General features: G+C 39.1%; 3 protein-coding genes across 5 annotated transcripts in view; all 3 read left to right on the forward strand.

Moving 5' to 3' along the window:
* The window catches only part of LOC136265361 (rab-like protein 6), a 76229-nt gene that overhangs the window by 1333 nt on the left and 50653 nt on the right, over positions 1 to 24243 (forward strand). Inside the window, 1 exon segment of the mRNA XM_066060182.1 lies at positions 4981 to 5026. Within this exon segment, the coding sequence (XP_065916254.1) occupies positions 4981 to 5026 (46 nt within the window).
* Positions 15137 to 20247, forward strand: LOC136265369 (39 kDa FK506-binding nuclear protein-like). 2 transcript variants are annotated; one of them, XM_066060190.1, is made up of 6 exons: positions 15137 to 15176; positions 16607 to 16662; positions 16716 to 16891; positions 17829 to 17970; positions 19278 to 19453; positions 20111 to 20247. In XM_066060190.1, exons 3-6 carry the CDS (start codon positions 16819 to 16821, stop codon positions 20152 to 20154), a joined length of 435 nt encoding a protein of 144 aa, XP_065916262.1. In that variant the 5' UTR covers positions 15137 to 15176; positions 16607 to 16662; positions 16716 to 16818; the 3' UTR covers positions 20155 to 20247. The 2 variants fall into 2 exon arrangements, with proteins under 2 accessions (XP_065916262.1, XP_065916263.1); XM_066060191.1 differs by lacking the exons at positions 15137 to 15176; positions 16607 to 16662 and having other exon boundaries at positions 16709 to 16891.
* The window catches only part of LOC136265364 (G-protein-signaling modulator 2-like), a 34374-nt gene continuing 30335 nt past the window's right edge, over positions 20205 to 24243 (forward strand). The window contains exons 1-6 of one of the 2 annotated variants that reach the window (XM_066060186.1): positions 20205 to 20534; positions 20625 to 20671; positions 20899 to 20938; positions 20994 to 21175; positions 21223 to 21310; positions 21362 to 21481. In XM_066060186.1, the coding sequence (XP_065916258.1) occupies positions 20436 to 20534; positions 20625 to 20671; positions 20899 to 20938; positions 20994 to 21175; positions 21223 to 21253 (399 nt within the window). In that variant the 5' untranslated portion in view covers positions 20205 to 20435 and the 3' untranslated portion in view covers positions 21254 to 21310; positions 21362 to 21481. Of the gene's footprint in view, positions 20535 to 20624; positions 20672 to 20898; positions 20939 to 20993; positions 21311 to 21361; positions 21482 to 24243 lie in introns of those variants that run through there. The other variant, XM_066060185.1, reaches the window with a different exon arrangement.

Here is a 24243-nt window from a genome sequence, read left to right on the forward strand (position 1 = left end):
GTGAGCAGCTGACAGCAGTAACACATTGGGTAATATCCCTTACCCACACTCTGGGTTCCCTAGGTTTGAGCTTACTGACATTGTTTGAAATATTCATGTGCTTATGCCTAATGCCTTGAGGAAAAGAATCTGGTATTATTTGGCCCTGACTATAAGTACTGTATATGTCCACCCACATTAGAGATAGTGCAAAAATAACCATTCTACAAGGAAGCTTACCCATCTAGGTATTTAAAAATCCATCTACAGTTTAGTTGAAGACAAAACATGCTTTAAGAAACACGAGTTGAGAAAACAGATGTGTGTTGAACAGAATTTTTCTTGATATTACTGGCTTCTCTGTTCACCCTGATTAATGTGCCTACAACTTGTATTGATCACTAATTACTTTAAGCATAAATGAGTGGCTAAACTCACATGGCTTAGGTGATTCCTCCCACTACAGCTGTTAGCCTGCAATGTGCTTGGGAGAGCATTGAAAACTAATAATCGAAAGTGAGATTTGTAATACATGAGGTCTTTCTGCTAGGTCTTTAGTGGATTTTCTGAAGAAGAAAAAAAATCAAGTGAGCAGATGAGCTGCTGTGCATTTGATCTAGTTGACCTCGGAGATGAAACAGCTCCCAAAGATCAAAGAATTTTATTCATGCCATTTTAAATAATAGTTAGACGTCAAGAACCAGGGTTCTACGGGATTTAGAAAACTCGAAGGCCTTGGGCTGTAGCGCCCTCGCTGCGCTCAGGCGCTACTAAGGGCCTGAGGGTTTTCTAAATCCCGTAGAACCCAGTGGTTCTTGACGTCTAACTTATTTAGATTACAACTCGTTATTGTACCTTGAGTTGACAGCTGCTTGTAAATAGGAAATGTATAGCTAATTACTAGAAACAAGCCCTCTACACCTCCCGACATGGCGGGACCTCAGCGTGGCTGTTGCTACCCGTTTAAACGCCCATGCGTTGCCAATGTTACAGGCGCGTGCTATGAATCGAAGTACTGGACTCAGCGACTGGACTACAACTCATTGTTGCTGTTGTTGTGCCTCGACAGCTGCTTGTAAGCAAGTAATGTAGTGTTGATTAGTACAAACAAGCCCATTACACCTCAGTACGGCTGTTACTAGCCATTTAAATGCCCATGCGTTGCCAATGTTACAGGCGCGTAATTATCGTGTTTCGTATCGCCTCAGAGCGTGGTCTCTATTGGACATGACCGTGGCTCTACGAGATTTAGAGACCACGTTTTCAGCCAATCAAATTTCAGTATCAAACTTGTTGTAGTCTAAAATACTGTTAGACAATACTCACACTGTCTGATGGGTGTAACTAATCACTGGACTGGAACACTGAACTGGACTACTGGACTGGATCGAACACTGAACTGGACTACTGGACTGACATATTTTTGGTTTTTACACATTCTGAGGTTAGTTTTATTGAATCCTGTTAGCCAAGGGCCTTCCGCAGCCTGCTACTAAAATGATGAGTGTGAGGAGTGGAGTAAGCAAAAACTGACTTCTAGTGACTTCACCTCTATTTATTGTGTTCTTCTATCTTACATATACCTATACTCCTTATCAGTATGCTGCAGGGAATGTGCTAGTTATGGTTAACCAACGATAAAGTTTTGGAGTTAGTAGCAAACTTGTACAACGCTAATAAATTTGGTCACATATTATACATAGTACACCAACCAGCACATGTAAGAACTAATCATGATAGCAGAAAAACTCTACAGTTGTGCAATGAGTTTGTATATTGCATGCAGGAACAAATTTAGCTACAATGTATTGTCTTAGGAAGGATAGGTTGTGTTCCAGGCTTAGTTCAAGGATACAGTGTATCATAGGTAGTACAAATATAGTAAAATGATTTTTGGTTAGCTATTGCTATACATTACAAGTTCCAAAACACAATACTAAGAAGTATATAAATGCTGTAGAGCATAACAAGTTTTTTATGTACTCCACTCCTCACACTCATCATTTTAGTACCAGACTGCAAGTTTTCTGAAGGCCCTTGGCTAGATAAAACCAACCTCAGAATGTGTAAAAACCAAAAATATGTCAGTTCAGTAGTCCAGTCCAGTATTCCAGTCCAGTCCAGTCCAGTCCAGTGATTAATACAAGTTGTACAGTGGAACCTGTCTAAGATGGTCACCTTCCAGCCAGAAATGTCTAGCCTTTTTTAATAGAGGTGGCTGCCCAACTCAATATCCTGTCTAAAGCAGCCACAAGCAATATGCTAGTGTTTGGCCACCATATAGAGGTGTAGCAGCTGGCCACTAAGAAACCATCATAATGTAGAACACACACACACTGAACCATGTTATAACAGACTATTGATCACACACACATTGGTCTATTATCACATCTGTTTGTTGTAACACTCATGAATTAGTGTAACCACGTGAGCGTGACAGCAGTATGGCAAGCCAAGTAGTAGGAGACACTGACTGCTTTACCATTGATTCTTTTGGTCGTGGTCACCATGTTTATCAGTCACAGTGGACACCTTTTATCGGTGAATGTTTGGTGATCAAAAGGGAGCCCGGTAATCCACTCAATAAATTTGCAGTGGCCGTAATTCACGAAGGTGATGTTGTTGGACACTTACCTCAAGGTATATCAAAGAACATATCCTACTTTCTCCACCATGATGGAATTGTTGGATTCTGTGAGATAACAGGAAGGAGATGCAATCGGGGAGCTGGACTGGGCATTGAAATTCTACGCCAATATATAAGTTTTATGGACGATCTTCATTCATTACAAGAGTAAACGAATTGCTGCATTAAACTGTTAGCTAGCTTTATTCAATATTATCTGTTAACCGCTTAATGCGAGGAAATTGTACAGTAACGCATCATTCAGTGCAGCAGTGGCTGGTTGTTATACGTAATACAGAGGTGGCCGCCTAATGCAAACTATTTCTATACAAATGTATTGAGAATCGGTCGGGACGTTGACCGCATGGCCGCCGTATTGAGGTGACTGGCCAATTCAGGTGGCCATTAAGGCAGGTTCCACTGTAGTAGCAGTAAATGAATTTTGAGGTGGTGGGGCTAAGAATGATATGGAGAAACAATTAACAAGTTTGGTTGGCCTAAGACTAGCTATAATGGACTGCTGTACAATCATTAAACTACAAGTACACCAAAAAATTTGGAATTTTCAACTAGAGTAGGGACCATAGCACATCAATAAAAAGTACTGAAACAAGCTGGAGTAGTGCACGATATTAAATCACAGTAAACAATAAGAAGTGTTATATCCCTACTGTGCTCATGATACCATAATGGAAATGCACAGTAGGGATATGACACTTTTATTGTTTTACTGTGATTTAATATCGTGCACTACAACTTGTTTCAGTACTTTTTATTGATGTGCTATGGTCTCTACTCTAGTTGAAAATTCCAAATTTTTTGGTGTACTTGTTTGTTAACTTTTTTGTAAATAATTATGAGTAGTGAACCCACGTATACCGCATCTGAAATGGCACCGTGCGCCCCAGTTATTGTCTGAAAAGTGAAGTATCCATTATGCTTCATTGTCAGCTTTGTTCAACCTGTTATGCAGCATTTCGAATCAAGAACTGTTCGAAAAGCACCTCTGCAATCCACGCATACCGAAAGAAATGGTGCCATGCGTCCCAGTTATATCAATTATCATCTGAAAAGTGAAGTATCCATTACGCTTCGCTGTCAGTTTTGTTCAACCCGTTATACAGCAGTACGAATCAAGAACTCTTTGAAAAGCACCCCTGCTATATATCAAAATAGCCACTATGACGAATACTGACAATTTTCGTTACGAAGGGAAGCCATCACGTGCCATCGCCAAATCAATACTTTTCGCTGTCGGCAAAGATGAATGGGACACAAAGGAGGACACTGGTAAGTCCATGAAGAATGCATTGTACATACTGCGGTATGCCAAAAGGCACATGTCGGGCTGAAGCGACATCGAACAGTGAAAAAATCAAGCCTGTAGTCTTAGCCGTTATCGAGGTACGCTTGTCTGAAGGCATCAGTCAGTCAGTCAGTCACTAGAAAATTCCGTAGCAACTTGTTGAAAGCATTTCGGGTCGATCTGAAAGCTTGTTTGGGCTTAGTTTTACCTAACCAATACTGCCTCATCGTTGTCAGGGGAAATTGAGGCTGTTTTTTGGGGTGATATTATTTCGTAGGCCATGCCTACTCCTTTGTGGTCCCTACTGTACAGTTACTATCGTACTGTATGATTATGTGTTCTGATCACATGTTTATTACATCCTTCTTGGAGGTTCCACCAAGTTTGTGTGAGGCTTATACACAAGTCTTAGCTCACATTACTGTCTATAACACTCCCACATCATACCCTTACCACACACCATACCCCCCCTTATACACCACTACCCTTCCCCAGCCATTTTTCTCCGTGGGGTTGTGCCACCACAACGGTTGGCTAACAATAATAATGTCAAATGAACTGCAGAGCACACACATCACAACAAATACTACCTACACAAAATTATTACAACTACAAGAGAACAGCTTGGGTAGCAGAGTGGGGGCTAGCAAAATAATAATAAGCTTAACAAAAAAATTCAGGACTGCTTAGCCCAAGCAGCCCTGGGAAAAAACCTGATGGCAAATTTTTTTTTACCACCAGGGGAAAACCCTAAATTGCTCCACTCTGTTGTGTATGCAAATGATTAAGTTCAAATCACATCTACTTCTTCGCTCCTATCTGGAATACAGCTAAGGAAAATTTGGGAGGGTGGGTGGGAGCCAACCTGTATCACACGCGTGGCATAGATTGAATTAAATCACAGTATTACACCCTTATATACCCAGCGTCACGTGAGGACGTGACACAACCACATACCGTATTCACATGGGAGCTCATTTTCTGTCTAATTCACTGCGTTCAACCGCCAGAAAATACATTTGTTTATTGTCACTTATATGGTTTCAGTATGTTGTTTGGTTTCCATTAGATACTCTGGACACTGTTAAAGTGGAAGTGTGGGATGTGGTGGATAAAGTGTGTAGTGTGTATTCTAATGTGTTTAGGGCACTTGATAAATTCTGTCAACCTAGAAATCTTAAATTTACCTCATTTTAAGAGCACTTAATGGTGAAATTTTATTGTTATGTGCTACCTGCAAGATTGCTTGGGTCTACCTCATAACATTAGTACTGCTGGTTGTAGAGCCCTTTAGAAATTCTGTGACACAAGCTTATATAGTATGTTCACTTTGAGCTGAATCCTGAAAAACAGCTAAAAATAAAAGTGGATTTTTTCTCAACAGAGTTAACATTTCAGCCAACCAGATGATTATTGGTAACAGCAAAAGTGTCAACAACAGACACGTACAGTTTGGCTCCATTACAAGTTCGGGAAAGGGATGTAATGGACACTGAACTTATATGGCTTCCCCATGGGCAATGTATTGTGAAAATTTTGATTGGCCATAAATATTATGTCAAACATTTGAACAACAAGATTTTGAAATATTTTTAGCGGGTCAAGTAGTACTACAAATGAGCCAAACTTCAAGATTGTGTGTAATTGCATCATCCATGAGTTATTAAATGTTTTTGAGGATTCAGCTCAACGTGAACATACTATAAACACACAGTTTTGAGTTTGTTCTTTCATGGAACTATCTTTACTGGTTGGAGAACTATGACAGAAACCTTATAGACTGAACAGCCAACACTTGTTATAGTACCCAACTAATTGTGGTGTGTAATGATTGGTCAGTGATTGGTAGTTATCATTAATACACACACACACGCACGCACGCACGCACGCATGCACGCACACACACACACACACACACACACTACACTATGTAGATACACCACACGCACACGCCTTATCACACCTGTCAATTGACAACAGCAGGGTCCTGGATCAATCTGGACCTGGCGCAAACTCAGCTTGAACAGTATTGCTGGTGACAGGTGGGGTCACCTTTGTGATGGGAAATTCTGTCACACCCACAGTGATCACACTGAGAGGTACCACAGGCATGACACACCTGACAATTCCACCAGAAAACAAACATTCCAAGTGTCAGTATGCAACATGGTACGCCGACAGTGGTGAAGACAGCATCCCACAGAGATATTCCTGTGCTGGGACAATAGCTTCACACTTCTGCAGTATCTGCTTTCTTGTGCAGAGAATACTTACTACTTAGGTGGGATTGCAACTCCCATCTGAGGGGACCCCTGCCCAGACCTGGTCTCCACCACACCATCATGAGTAGGGGGGGGGGCTGTCGTTAGCCACATCGCTACCATTAGCCATTCTGAAGAATGGACTAACAAAAGCAACACAACTAAACGCCTGCATGTACATAGGAAGCCCACAATATGTTTCCAGGCCTACCACATGGAGGTCGGGAACCACAGGCACATACACGCACAGACACACACACACACACACACACTACATACACACACTACACACACACACACTACACGCACACACACACACACTACACACTACATACACACACTACAGGTAATATAACGCAAACTACTTTACTTACAAATGTAACGCATTACCTAAGTAATATAGTTACTGTAACGAGTCTAATGTTGTGTAATATTATTACTACAAGTAACGAAGTTACTAATCTCGTTAGTTATCCTCTGAGTAACGCCTAGCCACAACGAAGTAACGAGGCCTACTGAATGAAGCTTATTCACCAGCTTCTTACTTATAACCAAAATTTGCATATTGTCCAACAACGCAATCATGTCACGTGATAAGGTGATAGTTTCACACGTGACAGCTTAAGACTGTGGACACAAAGTAATATAATATGTAATATTATTACAGTTACTTTATTTTATGGGTAATATGTAACTGTAACTAAATAGTTCAGTTGCAAGTAATATGTAATATGTAACTAGTTACTTTTACAAAGTAACTTGCCCAACACTGCATACACACACACACACATTACAGGTACCATATTTTGTTAGTTGTATTGTCTTCATGTCACAGGGAAAATTCAAAAGAAGAAAAAAGGAAATTTAAAACTGTTCAATGACTCAGAAGTTCAGGTGGAATATTGCATGTTCTGTGTAGTGTAGTATGTTACTGTGTGTCTGTGTATGTAACTTTGTTTGTAACTGTGTATGTCACTCACTACCCTACACATGTCACTCACTCCCTACACATGTCACTTTGTATGTCACTCACTACCCTACACATGTCACTTTGTGTGTCACTCACTATCCTACACATGTCACTTTGTATGTCACTCACTATCCTACACATGTCACTTTGTATGTCACTCACTACCCTACACATGTCACTTTGTATGTCACTCACTACCCTACACATGTCACTTAGTTTGTCACTCACTACCCTACACATGTCACTTTGTATGTCACTCACTACCCTACACATGTGACTTTGTATGTCACTCACTACCCTACACATGTCACTTTGTATGTCACTCACTACCCTACACATGTCACTTTGTATGTCACTAACTACCCTACACATGTCACTTTGTATGTCACTCACTACCCTACACATGTCACTTAGTTTGTCACTAACTACCCTACACATGTCACTTTGTATGTCACTAACTACCCTACACATGTCACTTTGTATGTCACTAACTACCCTACACATGTCACTTTGTATGTCACTCACTACCCTACACATGTCACTTAGTTTGTCACTCACTATCCTACACATGCCACTTTGTATGTCACTCACTACCCTACACATGCCACTTTGTATGTCACTCACTACCCTACACATGTGACTTTGTATGTCACTCACTATCCTACACATGCCACTTTGTATGTCACTCACTACCCTACACATGCCACTTTGTATGTCACTCACTATCCTACACATGCCACTTTGTATGTCACTCACTATCCTACACATGTGACTTTGTATGTCACTCACTACCCTACACATGTCACTTTGTATGTCACTCACTACCCTACACATGTCACTTAGTTTGTCACTCACTATCCTACACATGTCACTTTGTATGTCACTCACTATCCTACACATGTGACTTTGTATGTCACTCACTACCCTACACATGCCACTTTGTATGTCACTCACTACCCTACACATGTGACTTTGTATGTCACTCACTATCCTACACATGCCACTTTGTATGTCACTCACTACCCTACACATGCCACTTTGTATGTCACTCACTATCCTACACATGCCACTTTGTATGTCACTCACTATCCTACACATGTGACTTTGTATGTCACTCACTACCCTACACATGTCACTTTGTATGTCACTCACTACCCTACACATGTCACTTAGTTTGTCACTCACTATCCTACACATGTCACTTTGTATGTCACTCACTATCCTACACATGTGACTTTGTATGTCACTCACTACCCTACACATGTGACTTTGTATGTCACTCACTATCCTACACATGTCACTTTGTATGTCACTCACTACCCTACACACGTCACTTTGTATGTCACTCACTACCCTACACACGTCACTTTGTATGTCACTCACTACCCTACACATGTGACTTTGTATGTCACTCACTATCCTACACATGCCACTTTGTATGTCACTCACTACCCTACACATGTGACTTTGTATGTCACTCACTATCCTACACATGCCACTTTGTATGTCACTCACTACCCTACACATGTCACTTTGTATGTCACTCACTACCCTACACATGTGACTTTGTATGTCACTCACTACCCTACACATGTGACTTTGTATGTCACTCACTATCCTACACATGTCACTTTGTATGTCACTCACTACCCTACACACGTCACTTTGTATGTCACTCACTACCCTACACATGTGACTTTGTATGTCACTCACTATCCTACACATGCCACTTTGTATGTCACTCACTACCCTACACATGTCACTTTATATGTCACTAACTACCCTACACATGTCACTTTGTATGTCACTCACTACCCTACACATGTCACTTTGTATGTCACTCACTATCCTACACATGTGACTTTGTATGTCACTCACTACCCTACACATGTGACTTTGTATGTCACTCACTACCCTACACATGTCACTTTGTATGTCACTCACTACCCTACACATGTGACTTTGTATGTCACTCACTACCCTACACATGTCACTTTGTATGTCACTAACTACCCTACACATGTGACTTTGTATGTCACTCACTACCCTACACATGTGACTTTGTATGTCACTCACTATCCTACACATGTCACTTTGTATGTCACTCACTACCCTACACACGTCACTTTGTATGTCACTCACTACCCTACACATGTGACTTTGTATGTCACTCACTATCCTACACATGCCACTTTGTATGTCACTCACTACCCTACACATGTCACTTTGTATGTCACTAACTACCCTACACATGTCACTTTGTATGTCACTCACTACCCTACACATGTCACTTAGTTTGTCACTCACTACCCTACACATGTCACTTTGTATGTCACTCACTATTCCTACACATGCCACTTTGTATGCCACTCACTACCCTACACATGTCACTTTGTATGTCACTCACTATCCTACACATGTCACTTTGTATGTCACTCACTACCCTACACATGTCACTTAGTTTGTCACTCACTACCCTACACATGTCACTTTGTATGTCACTCACTCCCCCACACAGACTCCAGCTGATCAACCGTCGGATGCTCAATTCCTTGATGTGTACAAGGGTACTCATGGAGTGATCTTTATGTTTGACATGACCAAACAATGGTATGTATACTGTAATGTGTTGAGTGTAATTCAGTGTAAGATTATGTGTGTGTGTGTGTGTGTGTGTTTATAAAGATTTATGTCATAATCCATTACAACATATTTAATCTGCATTGTCTGTCCATGCACCCACCAAATATTTTGCACATGATCAGCATATTCCAACAGTCTTGGGTTGTGTGTACTGTGTCACTACACACACCAGTCACATGATTCATTGTAGTAGTACTAACATCTGATGTTGTCTGTCTTGTAGGATGTACTAGTATGTGACTCGCGAATTACCTCTAGTTCCATACCACATTCCGATAGTAGTGATGGTAAGACCAATCTCCATACTCCATGTTACAACAACACTGTTGTGTAGGGTAACTTCAGGGATATGGGAGAACACCGAGTAGTGACTACCCTTGAGGTTATGAACTTTGTGGAGTTTTTGGAGAGGTAAGTGTGTAGCTATAGTTATAATACTAGTAGCTATGATGGGTTACCTATTAGGTTACAATATGTGTTAGTTAGAAGATTCTTGTCATTGCTGGATGTTTAAAGCTATTGTCTAAGATGGGGCTACTGACCAGTTTACAACCTGTGGTCTCACCTGTGGGTTACCGTATAAACATTAGCTAAACCAAAGTAAAGTAGCTGTTCTTAGGTTTCTTTCTAATACCAGACAGACGTCATTGGTATTGTCATCTGAGGAGTTCTAAACTTTTCAAGAAACCTCTAACAGGTCTCCTAATAGGATACAGTTAGCTGAAAATCTCTCAACAGTGAATGTCTGTAGCTCTTACCTACTAATGACATACAATTTTGGATATTCTGGTATAATAATTTTGTTCCCACAGACCAGAGGGGTCAGCTGATGTCAAATACGCAGAGTGTTCCATGAAGGACGGGTTTGGACTGAAGTACTTACACAAATGCTTCAGTGTTCCATTCCTACACTTACAGGTCAGTGTACACACACTATTGACATCCATACTACTACCTGTGGTGTGTGTTATCAAGTGAAGGGATAGATACTGTAATGACTGGTGTTTGCTTATCAGTAATTATAACTGGTAACACTGAGGTATTGTGGGTAGCCTATCATGATCCTGTATAGATGGGATATTAAACCAGGAGTGCCCACAGATGGCCGAAGGCTGACTGGGTGTACGCCTGGTATAATGAAATTGTTTTCCAAAAAGGTATGTATGTATGTATCAAACAATACGGTAGTACTGTTTAAGAGGGTTTGCATCAATAGTGACGCGCGCCGCCAAAAATACCGCCCTTAAAAATCCACTTAGAAACTTCTTACACGACGAAAATCACCTTTACGTAATAATATTAGTCCATCTAACACAAATGTAACATTAAAAACAAGAAAACACTCACTGGCGGCCGGATATAGAATTTTTAAAAAATTGTCAAAACTTGAAATTTCATCTCACTCACTCACTCACTGACCACAGTCGCAAGCCTAGAGCCCAAACGAAGCAGCGCATGGTCACCATTTTACGCCACAACAACAAACTCACCGGTGGGATGTGCCTTTTGGGGTTCCGACGAGTGTGCGCCCTGTGCGCCTTGTCTTTTCTTTTATCTTCAATCACGCTGCTTGTCTTCTTCATCCAACGAAACCATAACGAGGTGTTAATTTTCCATATCAACACTTTCTTTAAGCAGCATAATAGACGCCACGAAGTTATTTAAGGAGCTTAGACTACGCTACTGTACAGCCCCCGACTGTACAGAGGTACCAGTACTCCACAATAGGTACCAAGGTCATGCCCATTCTTTATTCTACGTATTTTCGATCGAGACCACAGTGACCACGCCCCTTTTACGCTAGCTGTATTTGTGACCACATACCCTCAATTTGGTAGGCTGATTCGAGATACTCTAGTCTAATAATCGATCGAAACCACGATGACAACACCCCTTTTTGGGGCAAGCACGTCTTCGCAGGCTGACTAGAGATACTCTAATACAGCAGTCACCCTAATAAAACAGTCACATGTTTATAGCTAGCTGTATGCTTTAACAAAAAAACTAAACAAACTAGTATATTAAAAATTATAAATTTAAAAATGAAGTAGGGTTTCAAGCTATAAAAAGTAGTGAAACAAGTGATGAACAATGTAGCTATTACAGCATAGCTCAGTGTTAAATCCCTACTTTGGCATTGAACCATGCCAAAGTAGGGATTTAACACTGAGCTATGCTGTAATAGGTACATTGTTCATCACTTGTTTCACTACTTTTTATAGCTTGAAACCCTACTTCGTTTTTAAATTTATAATTTTTAATATACTATGTATGTATGTATGTATGCATATTTTTTTGTCTTTCTACACAAAATTTTGTTCACTAAAAACAGCCTTTATGTGAGAAATAAAGGCATATAGAACGTTTGTTAAAGTTTTGGGCAGGTAAGCTTCAGTACGTGCTGGTTGTTTCCAAAGACGTCAAATTACTCAATTAACTGAAAAGCAACACAACTGACCTCCTGGCTGCCGAGTATAACGAGTTGAAAGGGGGCACGCCCGTACACACCCAAATAAAATTAAGAGCAGCTTTGAGGCTTTGCCTGGAGAATTTGACAAACTTATATATAACAGTTAAAAAGATACTTTCTATGGGTTTTTTTTAAAGGTACGCTTCCTTTGCAGTGCATAACAACGTATTTACAGAATTAGAAATATTCTATTAATACGAAATACAAAGTACTGTGATTGAATTGATAATTCTGTATGTTGCAAGCAGCAACAAAGCAAAATATTAGTTTAGTAAATTTAAGTATAGTTCATTGCACAAATCCAGGTATCTTTGTTATTTTAGAGACCTTCGGAATGGCACAATAATCACCGAGGGTGAAGCCCAAGGTAATTATGTGCCATTCCGAAGGTCTCTAAAATAGCAAAGATACTGTGGATTTGGGCAATAACTGATTTAGACTATGGCTCTGTACTGCTCTGGTCACTGCCAATAATGGCGGCTTCCTGATCGAATTAGCGCTAAAATAACTCATTGGTAGGCTTCCTGGATGAATACACTAAAATCTTTGTTATCCAGTGATTTACACTCTAGTGATGATTTCTGATGGCTGTTGTGACTGGAATCCAGCAAAACATGTGACGCATGTGACAAAATTTTTAGTCACGGGTATCTAACCAGTTTAGATACCTACCCTGGGTATCTATTGGATTTTAAATACCTCATTAACGACTAAACTTCAAAGCATACTGTGTGTGTCATAGTCTAATTCCAATTAGGTTTGTTTGCTGCATGGCTCCTGATTTTTAGAAATAGCATATCAATTTGTTTTCAAAAGATGTAACTTACAGGATGATTACAAAAGATGTAATCAACATGAATGTAATAACTTTCAATGCATTTTATCATGAAAACAGTCAAAATATTAGGTTGAAAATATCAGTTGTATTGAACTACTGTAATAGAACATGTACAGTCACTACTCTAATAGAGCAGTCATTTCCGTAGTTTGGGTAAAGGGACAATGCGATGGTAGGAAGCCGTTTAAAGTCTAAAAGCAACAGGAACCACGTAACCATAACAATTGACATAATTATTACACATTATTCTTATTGCATGACATGAAATGGCATCGTCATCCTCAGCTGTGGACTTCTCTCAAAACTTGGTAAGATAACTCACAAGACAGGCTGGAAGGAACAGAGGAGGATCTAGATGAATCTGACAAAGAGACTTTCGAGATAGTTTGTGTAATACACCGATACAACTTCAGGCACCATTTTATTGATCCAGGGTTGTGAGTGAAGGTCTACTTGCCAACAAAAGGGAAGATGTCCCTGCAAGACATGTGGTATTTTGTGTACAGATCGCTGCATTTGCAAATCGCGAGCAGGTCCCTGCAAGAACCGTAAAGGGAGCGATGAAGATGCAAGTGACAGGAGCTGGGGTGCATTGAATTCCCAAATGGTTCAAGACACTTTCCACACAACAACACGAGCTCCTACTGGTAGAGTTACTGCAGGATCGAGGTGGGGTAGAACTGGCCCTTGCCATGTTGCATAGAACAGAATGTGATCAGCAGAACTAATCATCACAAGATGAGCCATCACAAACCAGTCCATCAGGTCAGGACCAAAGGCCTCCATGATGCAAGTGTGGCAAATGTCATCATGTAGATAACCCTGTGGAACAAGTTTGTTGCAAGCTGTTGATATGTGTAACCACAACAGAGACCTTTCATGATGTTGTGCTGAATCGCCATATATTATTGGTTTGCAACATGGGAGAGCACCCACCTATATAACATCAGAATGCACTCCATTGTTTTCATGCAGTAACATCTCATCTTATGGTACAATAAGGTGTTCAGGTAGTTGAAGACAGTAACATAACACCATGGAACTACTCTAATAGAACATACACTAGCTGCTGCAATTTAGATTTTTAAGGGTCAATATAGTAATTATTATCAGTCTTGGTTACAAGTCACATGAGCTGGTATAAATGTATTCACATTGTGAATACAACCATCTCAATGAAAACCTGTTTAGTTCGCACAACTTTAAATCACTTTTTATTCTCTCAGCATTATCTGTACTGTTCAAGGAATTATCCACCAAAATTTCAGTCTATTATGGTGGGTAGTTTTGGAATTACAGTGCTAGATAGTAAGAAGAGTAAGGAAATCAATGTGTAAAGTGACTATATTAAAAATAAACTACAGGCACTTACATTCGCAACCATAACTTCCATTTGGATTAGTCTACGAAGTTGGGATTCAGCTTACAGTGTTCACCATGGATTGGCAGATCGACCAAGGTTTAGTTTTCGCCCAGCAGTTACTTGCGCATAGGCGTATGATGGCAGTTTTATTGAAAAAACGGTAATGATTTTGTTTATGTCTACCGCATCGTAAACAAACGCACATGACACACAAACTATTTTGGTTACAAAAATTAAACAAAACTCCCCACGAGTAGGTGAACAAGATGGTGTATACATTTAATTGATTTGAGTCTTCCTTCTCTGAGTAATAGTTTGATTAACACTTGCGTAAAATTTTGCTTAATTTTTTGTAACATGCGTAATTTATAATTTCACCAATTTTTTTTTTAATTTTGTTTTTCTCAAAATGCATGCTTGTGCGAACTAGACTGATTTTTGCTGAGATGGTCACAAATGTTTTGCGAAATACGATTTCATGATTGCTCCATTCCTTCACTTTCATTGAGAAAATATGTATTAAAACTTTCTTGATTCTGTGAAACTTCCATGAAAGGGTACAAAAGTTGTTATTTTGTTATGTTATAATTGTTGTTATTATGATGATCATTTTAATTTGTTTTAGCTAATGATTTCCATTTTCAGTATGTGTTGTGTATTATCCATATATAGCAAGAGTCGTTACTACGGCAACTTCAAGTGAACAGAGAATTACTATTGGTGAGTATAACTCAGTAATACACATATACTGGACTGTCATGTTTAACAGCAGAGACTACTACATTGTGTTTCTATTAATAACAACACAAACTATACACATATTAGACTACACACAATATTTTTAGTGACGTTAGTAACATGTTCTCAAGTATTATTAGTTGGATGGTCTTTATGTTGACCACACACAACCAACCGTTGACATGTTGCTACTATTGTGCTAATAACAAGTTTACAGTTCAGCTATGCTGTCTGTAGGGAGCAGTCATCTTCAGTCACCTAATGTGGTTATGACAACTTGTACTGACTGCAGGTACCTGGCCTAATGTATTTTGTGGGCTAGACTTGCAGACTGGACTCATGAACCGCAGCTTCTTTATGTGTTTCTATCTGAAGACACCTTTGTCAAGCTTAAACTTTTCCTTACAAGTCACGAAGTTGCGTGTGCACTAAATTATTAGAATATTTTAAATGTGTATGACAGTAGTTGAGCTATATAGTTTTGTAGGGTGGCATGGCTATTCCTACATGGTCTAGCCATAATTATAGTGAATATGCATCAGCCTGCAAAATTGGTATATAACTTACTATTAGATATTGAGTAGACAGGAGGCATGAGACTGTAGCTATCCAATTACTGGCTCATCACTAGCTAAAGCCTAAACATTAGTGCTAAATACTGGAATAGCAAAGGAATAAATCTTGTGCTACAACGCTAGCCTCTATTGCTAATAGTACACACAAGTACACACGAGAGTACGCATGCTTTGTGAAATTAGTGCACGTGTGACCTTAGTGATTTGTAAGGAACAACAATACCAGCAGCTGATGCTTGATAATGTGTCTCCAGCATTCCAAGAGATGGATAATCCCTGGATTATTGTTAAGAAGCTTTTCCAGCTCAGTCCGTGACTCCAGTCCACGAAGTACATTAGACCCAGGTACCTTGTTTCTATTGTTTCTATAATGGACACTTTGGGACCAAAAATATTTGGTCTATTATTTGCAATAAAGAGGTTGTCCACTTTTAGAGGTAACAATGTATAGCTGTTGGGACTGAAGTATTTGTCTTTGTTATGGAGGATTTGCTGTTGTGTCCTAAGAGTTTATTCGAGACACGTAAAATTAATTGTTTTGTCATATTTTCATGGGTTAAGGTATTACTATAACCTTTCACCCATCTACCTATCCTTTGCATATCAATTTATCCCATATAAAATTGTTAGTCAAAACGCATGGTTGTAGCTTACATGGCCAAGAAAGTTTAAAGTGTAGAGTTTGTTGGCTCACATGCAAGTATTGGCACAACTATATTCGTGAATGTTATTTTATTTCAAGAAACCTGATGTGCTAGCCTGCTCCCCTTATTGAACATGTTTGTAAATGTATTGTTGTGTATTGGATGATGGGATATATTTTGTGTTGTTTTTCAGAGTACAATGGAAGAGTTGGCAGTTGATGAGAATTCAAAAGATCAGAATTATCAGCTGTGAGTATCCAGTAGTCACTATTAAGAGACTGACTTGTCATGTTAGCTTTAAGGATGCCATTAATCTGAAGCAACGTCAACAAGAGATTAGCTGAAGAGAAAGCAGCAGCAGAAGCAGCATCATCATCAGAGAATGCAGACACCACAAGAAACAACATGGAGGAGGAATCTACTGATAGTAAAAGTAAGAAGACATCACCAATAATGGCTAAGAAGGAGCAGAAGCCAGGTTTGTCTGCACACTGTCTGTCTGTGTGTGTGTGCATGCATGCGTGTGTGTGTGCATGCATGCGTGTGTGTGTGCATGCATGCGTGTGTGTGTGCATGCATGCGTGTGTGTGTGCATGCATGCGTGTGTGTGTGTATGTGTGTTGTGTCTACTCTATCTGTATCATACAGTATGGTTAGTACTGTATAGTAGGGATCATGGAGGTTTGGGCTTTAGTGCTCAAAATATCACTCAAAAAACTAGTCTCACTTTTGCCTTCATAACATCTTGTGTAACAAAGCCTATAAATGTCTTCAAAGGAACCCCAACCATTTTTTTTGACAGTTTCTGTTTACTGACTCACTGATACCTCCAGTCAAGCTATGGATAATGGTACAGGTTTGATTTCTTTACTGTTTGACATCACTTCAGCTCAAGACACGCCTTCTTTTTACCAACCGCAACAGTACTGGTATAGCTGCGACCTCTCTTGTTTCATTACTTGTTTTATCTGTGATCCCTACTCAGATAAAACTCCCTCACACCTGTATATGTATTTGTGTGTTCACAGGGAAGGGGAGGTTATTTGTAGTGTGTATATCTTAGTGTGGGTGAATACATGAATGATGTGGGTTTATAGTATGTGATTGTGTGTTTAGTATACTACACTTGTTATCATTCTATACTGATTTGTTATCTCATGTGATCCCAAGTGATGATTAATAGTCTAGTTCCAATTGGTTGACTAGGGAATCAAAGTGTTAAAAGTCACCTGCTCGAAAGATCAGTAGCCTTAAAGTTTAAACTAGCACCGTCCACTTAGTGTGAAATATTTCATTGGTTATTCTATTCACGTGATATTTTTGTATTTGGCCCATGTGGACAGCCAACCTGAAATGGACTATATGATCATCTCATCTCTTGCCTGTTGTGATCATGTGATCCTGTTGTTATGTAGTAACTGTAGCTAAGGCAACGACCAAGTTGAGCAGGGCTGCTACCACTGATATTGACAGTTTTGTTCCTGATGAAGAAATGGATAACAGCTTCTTAGCAGAAGATGGAGATGAAGAACACGACAAGTTATATGAGAAAGAGACGTGAGTTATGCATCTCCTGTAATTAAACCTGCATAGTCTGGAAAACTGGATTAAAACTTAATAATAAATACATGTGCCTTGCACAAAGCGCTGTAACTTTCAAAGCATTCGTGGCTATGCAATTTACGTCATTCTACTTGTGATGTAACAAGGCAGTAAAATGACACCTAGGGTTTTAGTGAGGCCAGAACTAACCATGTAAATAACTTTTTGGTAAGGAAACACGCAAGCCCTTTACATACCTTTATAAAATGATCCATAACTCAATAATGGTTGCTCCTATCACCTTGCAACAAGCTCCATTTAATTTTCTATTAGACCATGTAAGACTCACATGAGTAAACCCACAATCAAAATAAATTTTGAAACACTAACATGACTATTGCTTTATAATAAGTAAGCCGTTGTAGTTACAGTGTTCATTTAACCTTCTCCAAGTATCCCAGTGAATGGACTTTCAATAAATGTGTACTTTTATGTGATAAGAAGTAAGTCCCCCACCTGGTGTTACCATGTGTGCCTATACCGTATACTCTGGTTATTAGGCTCACATAGTTATTAAGTGCATATTGCCTGTTAAGTGCATATGGTAGACTTGTGCTAGATACCTGTTTGTTAAGCGCATATGGTTGAAATCGCCTCTGCCACCTTGTACTACGTAGAATTGGTGTCAGACGTACTTGATGCCTCGCCAGGCCCATGTCTAGCAGATACTGCCGTATGTGATAACGATAGCTGTTAGCTGCTACCTGGCTTCTAAGGATTTCCATTTCCACGACTGAAGCAAACTATATTGACTGGTGTTCAAATCGCTTGAAAACTGCAGTGAGTACAACTAATTCCCTCCTAGCAGAAATTCCTTACCGTAATTTATAAGCGCATGCGCTTAACAAGCACAGTAAATTTCACAAATAATTCCTCCGAAAATTATAAGCGCATGCACTTAATAACCATACTCTACGGTATTGTGTAAACACGCATTCACCAATAATTCTTTGCGGGTTTAATGGTTAAACAATTATATCAACTTAACCTCTGTGTGTCACATTAACCTGTATACCTGGACAAACCATGTGATTGTTTGTAACTAGTTACACACAGACAGACACTTTGATGGTTAACATACCATAGTTAAGTGTTTTGTGAGGTTAGGATAGTTTATACAACAATAATGACCAGTGTTGGCAAGTTGACAAAGAATGTTTGTTTGAACAATTTGTGGTCACCTTTAATGTACTGTGGTTAAGTATGATGCAATCCTCCCACACTGATGTTATCAGAGAAGTTGTCATGGTGATGTGTTACAGTGATAGTGATGATAATGAGGATAATCCTCTAGTGGCTGCTGATGAGGATATTGACAGTAGTGATGAGGAACAACAACAGCCGAAACAACAAGTCAAGACTGTTAAGCCTGTACAATCTTCAGGTGATAGTGATGCAGAGGAGAAACAGGAAACAATTGAGATGAAACCAAAACAAGGTACGTAGAGTTTTGGTGAAACAAAATGGTGAACCTTACCTCCTTAATAAGATAAGGTGTAGTTTATGACACTATTGGTAGGACCACCACATTACAGTAGCCATGTCAAATGCACTAAACATTTAGAATTTCTGTATCTTATTAATTGTGACCGAATCTGTGAAAACCCAACACAATAGCATGTTTTATTATAATATTTATAGTCTACTTAGCCAAGTGTATGCTGTGGTGAAATTTCAGCCTCACACGTACATATGCCAGTAACTTTTGGAGTTACAGCTCTACAAAATAGCAGCAACAGGAAATTTATTTTGTACAGTGAGTATAGGAAAATAAATTATAGCTCCCATGGTGCCCTTTTAGAAATAGCACAACATCAACTTGAGACCATTAGATCCTTTTTTCTCAAAGAATGAACCCATAAACTTTTTATAAATAATATGTTCATATTTTACCCATTGTTTAACACTACAGGTTTGTGTTTTTGTGTCAGGTTTTGTAGATCCTGTGGTAATTAAGTAACCTAACTCATTGTAGTACCCACATAGCTCTTATAGTTGTAATAATAGGAGGCCCTTTATGATATATATATACTGTACATCATGTATGTTATATCTTTGCTGAATGATAAGCAAACAGTATTCACATCATTAATAGAACAAAAGACTCCACCAACCCCCATCAAGCCAGCCTCTACATGACTGACACTTTTATCAGCTAAGTCAGTAGATCTCACATAGAGCAGTAGTGAGGAAGATGAAGATTGGTTCAGAAGAAACTGGCAACTAAACCAGCTAAAACAAGTACCCCTCCAACCCAGAAATCTTCAGGCCTCACGTTACAACACTCAATCCCCACTACCAGTAAACCAGATGTGAAAAAGACAACAGAAGATATCACAACTACTGAAGTTAAGGAGGAGAAAAAGAAGAAGAAAAGTTCACAGAAGAAGAAGAAGCAAAAAGAGGAAAAGGACGACACTATGATACTACCAGCTGTGGCCACCACTACAACAACAAGTGATCCATTCTCATCCTCTTTACTTGATGCCTGGCTGGATTCTCCTTCTGGTGATTCATTGGTAAGTGTGTGTGATGTTTGATAGCTGTAGTGTTTGTTGATTGCTCTGATGATCTATGTACATTTGTATACACAATATCTACCCATACAGACTCCTGTCCTGAAGCTCACTACTGCCACTGAGAGTAGTAAGAAAAAGTAAGCAGTTATATCAGGAAGTGTCATTTTCATATTACACTGTTAACAGTTAACGTTGCACTGGTAGACTCAATTTGTGCCCTAGGGGTACTATTCTTTTTTGCCCAAAAATAAGGATAAAACCTTCGAATAGTACCACACTGCAGTAATATTTGAGGGTAAGGCACAAATCAAGTAAATACAGTGTATATTTCTTACGAAGTTACAATTATATGTTTTGTTGCTAGGGTTACGGTGGATAATGAGCCTGGTGATGCTACTAAAGAGGTGTGGTGTTTGTCTTTAGACACAGTTGACCATCTGTGTTCATTCAGCTAACAAGATGGCAATGGCTTCAGCTTACAACAACCTTGGTGTAATGGTGAAGATACTGGGTAAGAAGGGACTACAACGTGTGCAGCAAACTGGCAATATGGTTGGTATGGAGATAGTGACATCACAACTTTGGAAGGCTATCAGTTATTATGGTGAACACTTGTTCTTGGTGGAACAGCTTTATGACAGGTGGGTGTGGCTCTGTAATGAGTGTGGCTAATCATGTGACACAACAGGCCCAAACAGAGTGCAGCGTTTGCTTACTAGGGTGGTTGTCATGATATGTTAATGGAATATCCATTACCTGTACACTACCATTACCAGGTACTTGTCTGTCTGTCAGTGTGTACATTTCATAGTTTCAATCTGTTACAGCAACTAATAGTGGCACAAGAGTTACGAGATTATCGTGGGGAGTCCAGAGCTTTGTGTAATGTTGGTAATTGTTTAAGAGCACAAGGACAACTAGAAGAAGCATACCCTTACTACCTTAAGGTTTGAGAAGTGAAATACTAGTTGATTGTAAAGAGCAGATCAGACTGTGTGGCTGTTTAGGCAATAGATCACAGTTTTAGGTACAGTGGAACCTGTTAATCAGGACACTTGAAAATGAGGACACCTGTATGAGTAACTAGGATCTTCAAAAAACGAATGTCGATAATTTTAAGGAAACCACAGAATCATATATCACATATTTCCCTGACCACAGGGTGATAATTATCATGATATAGCCCTGACCACAACTGCCTTTGAGGCTGTGGCATTACAAAGTATCAGTTATCTTTGATTATTTATATACAGCTGCTTAAAGTTTTGCATTGTGGATTTGAATTAGAGCTGTTTAAAGTTTTGTATTATGGGTTTGAATTAGAGCTGTTTAAAGTTTTGCATTATGGGTTTGAATTAGAGCTGTTTAAAGTTTTGCATTATGGGTTTGAGTTAAACATGTTGGTTTTGTTAGGGCATTGTTGTGAAGCAAAAAGAATTAAGTGAGTCGGCATTGCATAGTTCGGTTACTAAGCATCACTAAATAATCATTTTTGCAATGTGGGGATTGTTTTTCTCCAGAGTATATTTCAACTGCATGAAAGGGTACCTCAAACATTCACAACCTATATGTCTAAGTGTTTATTTTAGCACCTTAGGTTACTTTATTCATCGACGGAGTGGTTATTTGGTTTAAAATGGTATCACTACAACCAGTGAAACCCACAATCATTTCTTTTTTTTGCCCAAAATTTAAACCTACAATTGATGTTTGAAAGCTTGCAAACCTCTGTATAAAAGTAATGTGGTGAATGCAGGTTTGTCTTCTTTCACCTATTAGGTGAGCATCAGTGTTGGGCAAGTTACTTTGTAAAAGTAACTAGTTACATATTACATATTACTTGTAACTGAACTATTTAGTTACAGTTACATATTACCCATAAAATAAAATAAGTGTAGTAATATTACATATTATATTACTTTGTGTCCACAGCCTTAAGCTGTCACGTGTGAAACTACCACCTTATCACGTGACATGATTGCGTTGTTGGAAAATATGCAAATCTTGGTTATAAGTAAGAATCTAGTGAATAAGCTTCATTCAGTACTTCGTTGTGGTTAGGCATTACTCAGAGGATTACTAACGAGATTAGTAACTTTGTTACTTGTAGTAATAATATTACATAATATTAGACTCGTTACAGTAACTATATTACTTAGGTAACGCGTTACATTTGTAAGTAAAGTAACTCGCGTTATATTACCTGTTTTCATAGTGTATTTCGTTGTATTACTTTGTTACCACAGAAGTAATAATATTACGTAACGCGTTACTCCCAACACTGGTGAGCATACCAGAGTGCTATATATTGCTTATACCATGGTCACTTGGGATTTGCCTGATATACATGCCCATGCCCTCAGGCTTGGGCATATATATCAGGCAAATCCCTTGTGGCCATGATATAACTATTAAATATTGCAAGTTGTCTCTCATATCAACTGACCTGTCTGTCCAATTTGTTTTCAAATTCCAAGAATGTTGATTTATTATCATAGTAGCTGGTTGTCAATACCTAGTATTGTATACCTGAGCTGTACCCATGATGTTTTTTATACAAGATGTTGTATCATACTTACCAAGGTAACAGCAACTATAACACATTGTGCTTGTTACAGTGTACCTCGATATCATTTTTGCACATCGATATCAGTATATTGTAGAACTTTGCGTGGAAGGAAAAATGTACTTTAAAGGTCATAAAGTACACTCTCAGCCAGCCAACAGCTTCATCGACCACAAAGAGTGCTTGCACAGCAAAGTGCAATAAAGCACTCTTTGTGGGCAATAAAGCACTCTTTGCGGTGCAATAAAGCACTCTTTGTGGGCAATAAAGCACTCTTTGCGGTGCAATAAAGCACTCTTTGTGGGCAATAAAGCACAGTTGCCCACGTGCTCTAGTGCAGGCTAATAGCCTGCGAGGCTCACGCCAGTACTACTAATCACCCAAGCCGGTGAAGGCTGATAGCCTTGCCGCGCTGAGTGATCAATCACCCCAGCCAATACGAGTTCTACCACTGGATTGCTTTTATAGACATACCTAAATGCTTCGATGGTGGGTGGGAGAAGGTAATGTTGCTGTTATGATTGGTAATGTAAACGGACAAGTCCTGGAGATATCACAGAAATATTTCACCATGTGACTCACAGTAAAATCGACTGTGGGTTGCAAGCAAAACCTGCCAAAATATACGATGAATGTCTACCATACCAAATTATGGTGAAATACACGTGAGTTACTTTGTTAAACTAGTTTGTGTGCATTCAGGCTGCTAATTATTTGTGCAACGCGTGTTAATTACAAGTCCTAGTGTATGGTAAAGCTACACGACTAGAAAGTTCCTTAAATCATTTAAAGCATAGCCTTGCTCGTGCTATATGAAAAATAAAGTACTCAGCGCTTGGCCTTGTCCTTTATTAGCATCTCAGCCGTGTGCCTTGTACTTTATTTCTCATATAACACTCGTGGCTATGCTTTAACATATACATAGGGATGGGCAACTATTCAATCATTGTGATAATCGTGATTATTTTATTGGCAATAATTGACATCGTGTACTTTTCATTAACTAGTGATAATCGAAATTGGCAATTATCGTGTAATAATCATGGTAATCAGAGAAACATGTGTAAATTTTCAGTGTAAATTAACCATTCAGTTAACAATTCATGATGTGTTTAGTTGTTTTTCATCACAAAAATTGAGTTG

This window comes from Dysidea avara, chromosome 9 (genome assembly GCF_963678975.1).
Source record: "Dysidea avara chromosome 9, odDysAvar1.4, whole genome shotgun sequence".
NCBI classification, from domain to species: domain Eukaryota; kingdom Metazoa; phylum Porifera; class Demospongiae; order Dictyoceratida; family Dysideidae; genus Dysidea; species Dysidea avara.

Coding starts and splice junctions, on each gene's coding strand:
- LOC136265369 (XM_066060190.1), top strand. CDS start 16,819: ATGGAGGAGGAATCTACTGATAGTAAAAGTAAGAAGACATCACCAATA. Junction 17,971..19,277: donor AAGTTATATGAGAAAGAGAC/GTGAGTTATGCA, acceptor GATGTGTTACAG/TGATAGTGATGATAATGAGG. Junction 19,454..20,110: donor TGAGATGAAACCAAAACAAG/GTACGTAGAGTT, acceptor CATCATTAATAG/AACAAAAGACTCCACCAACC.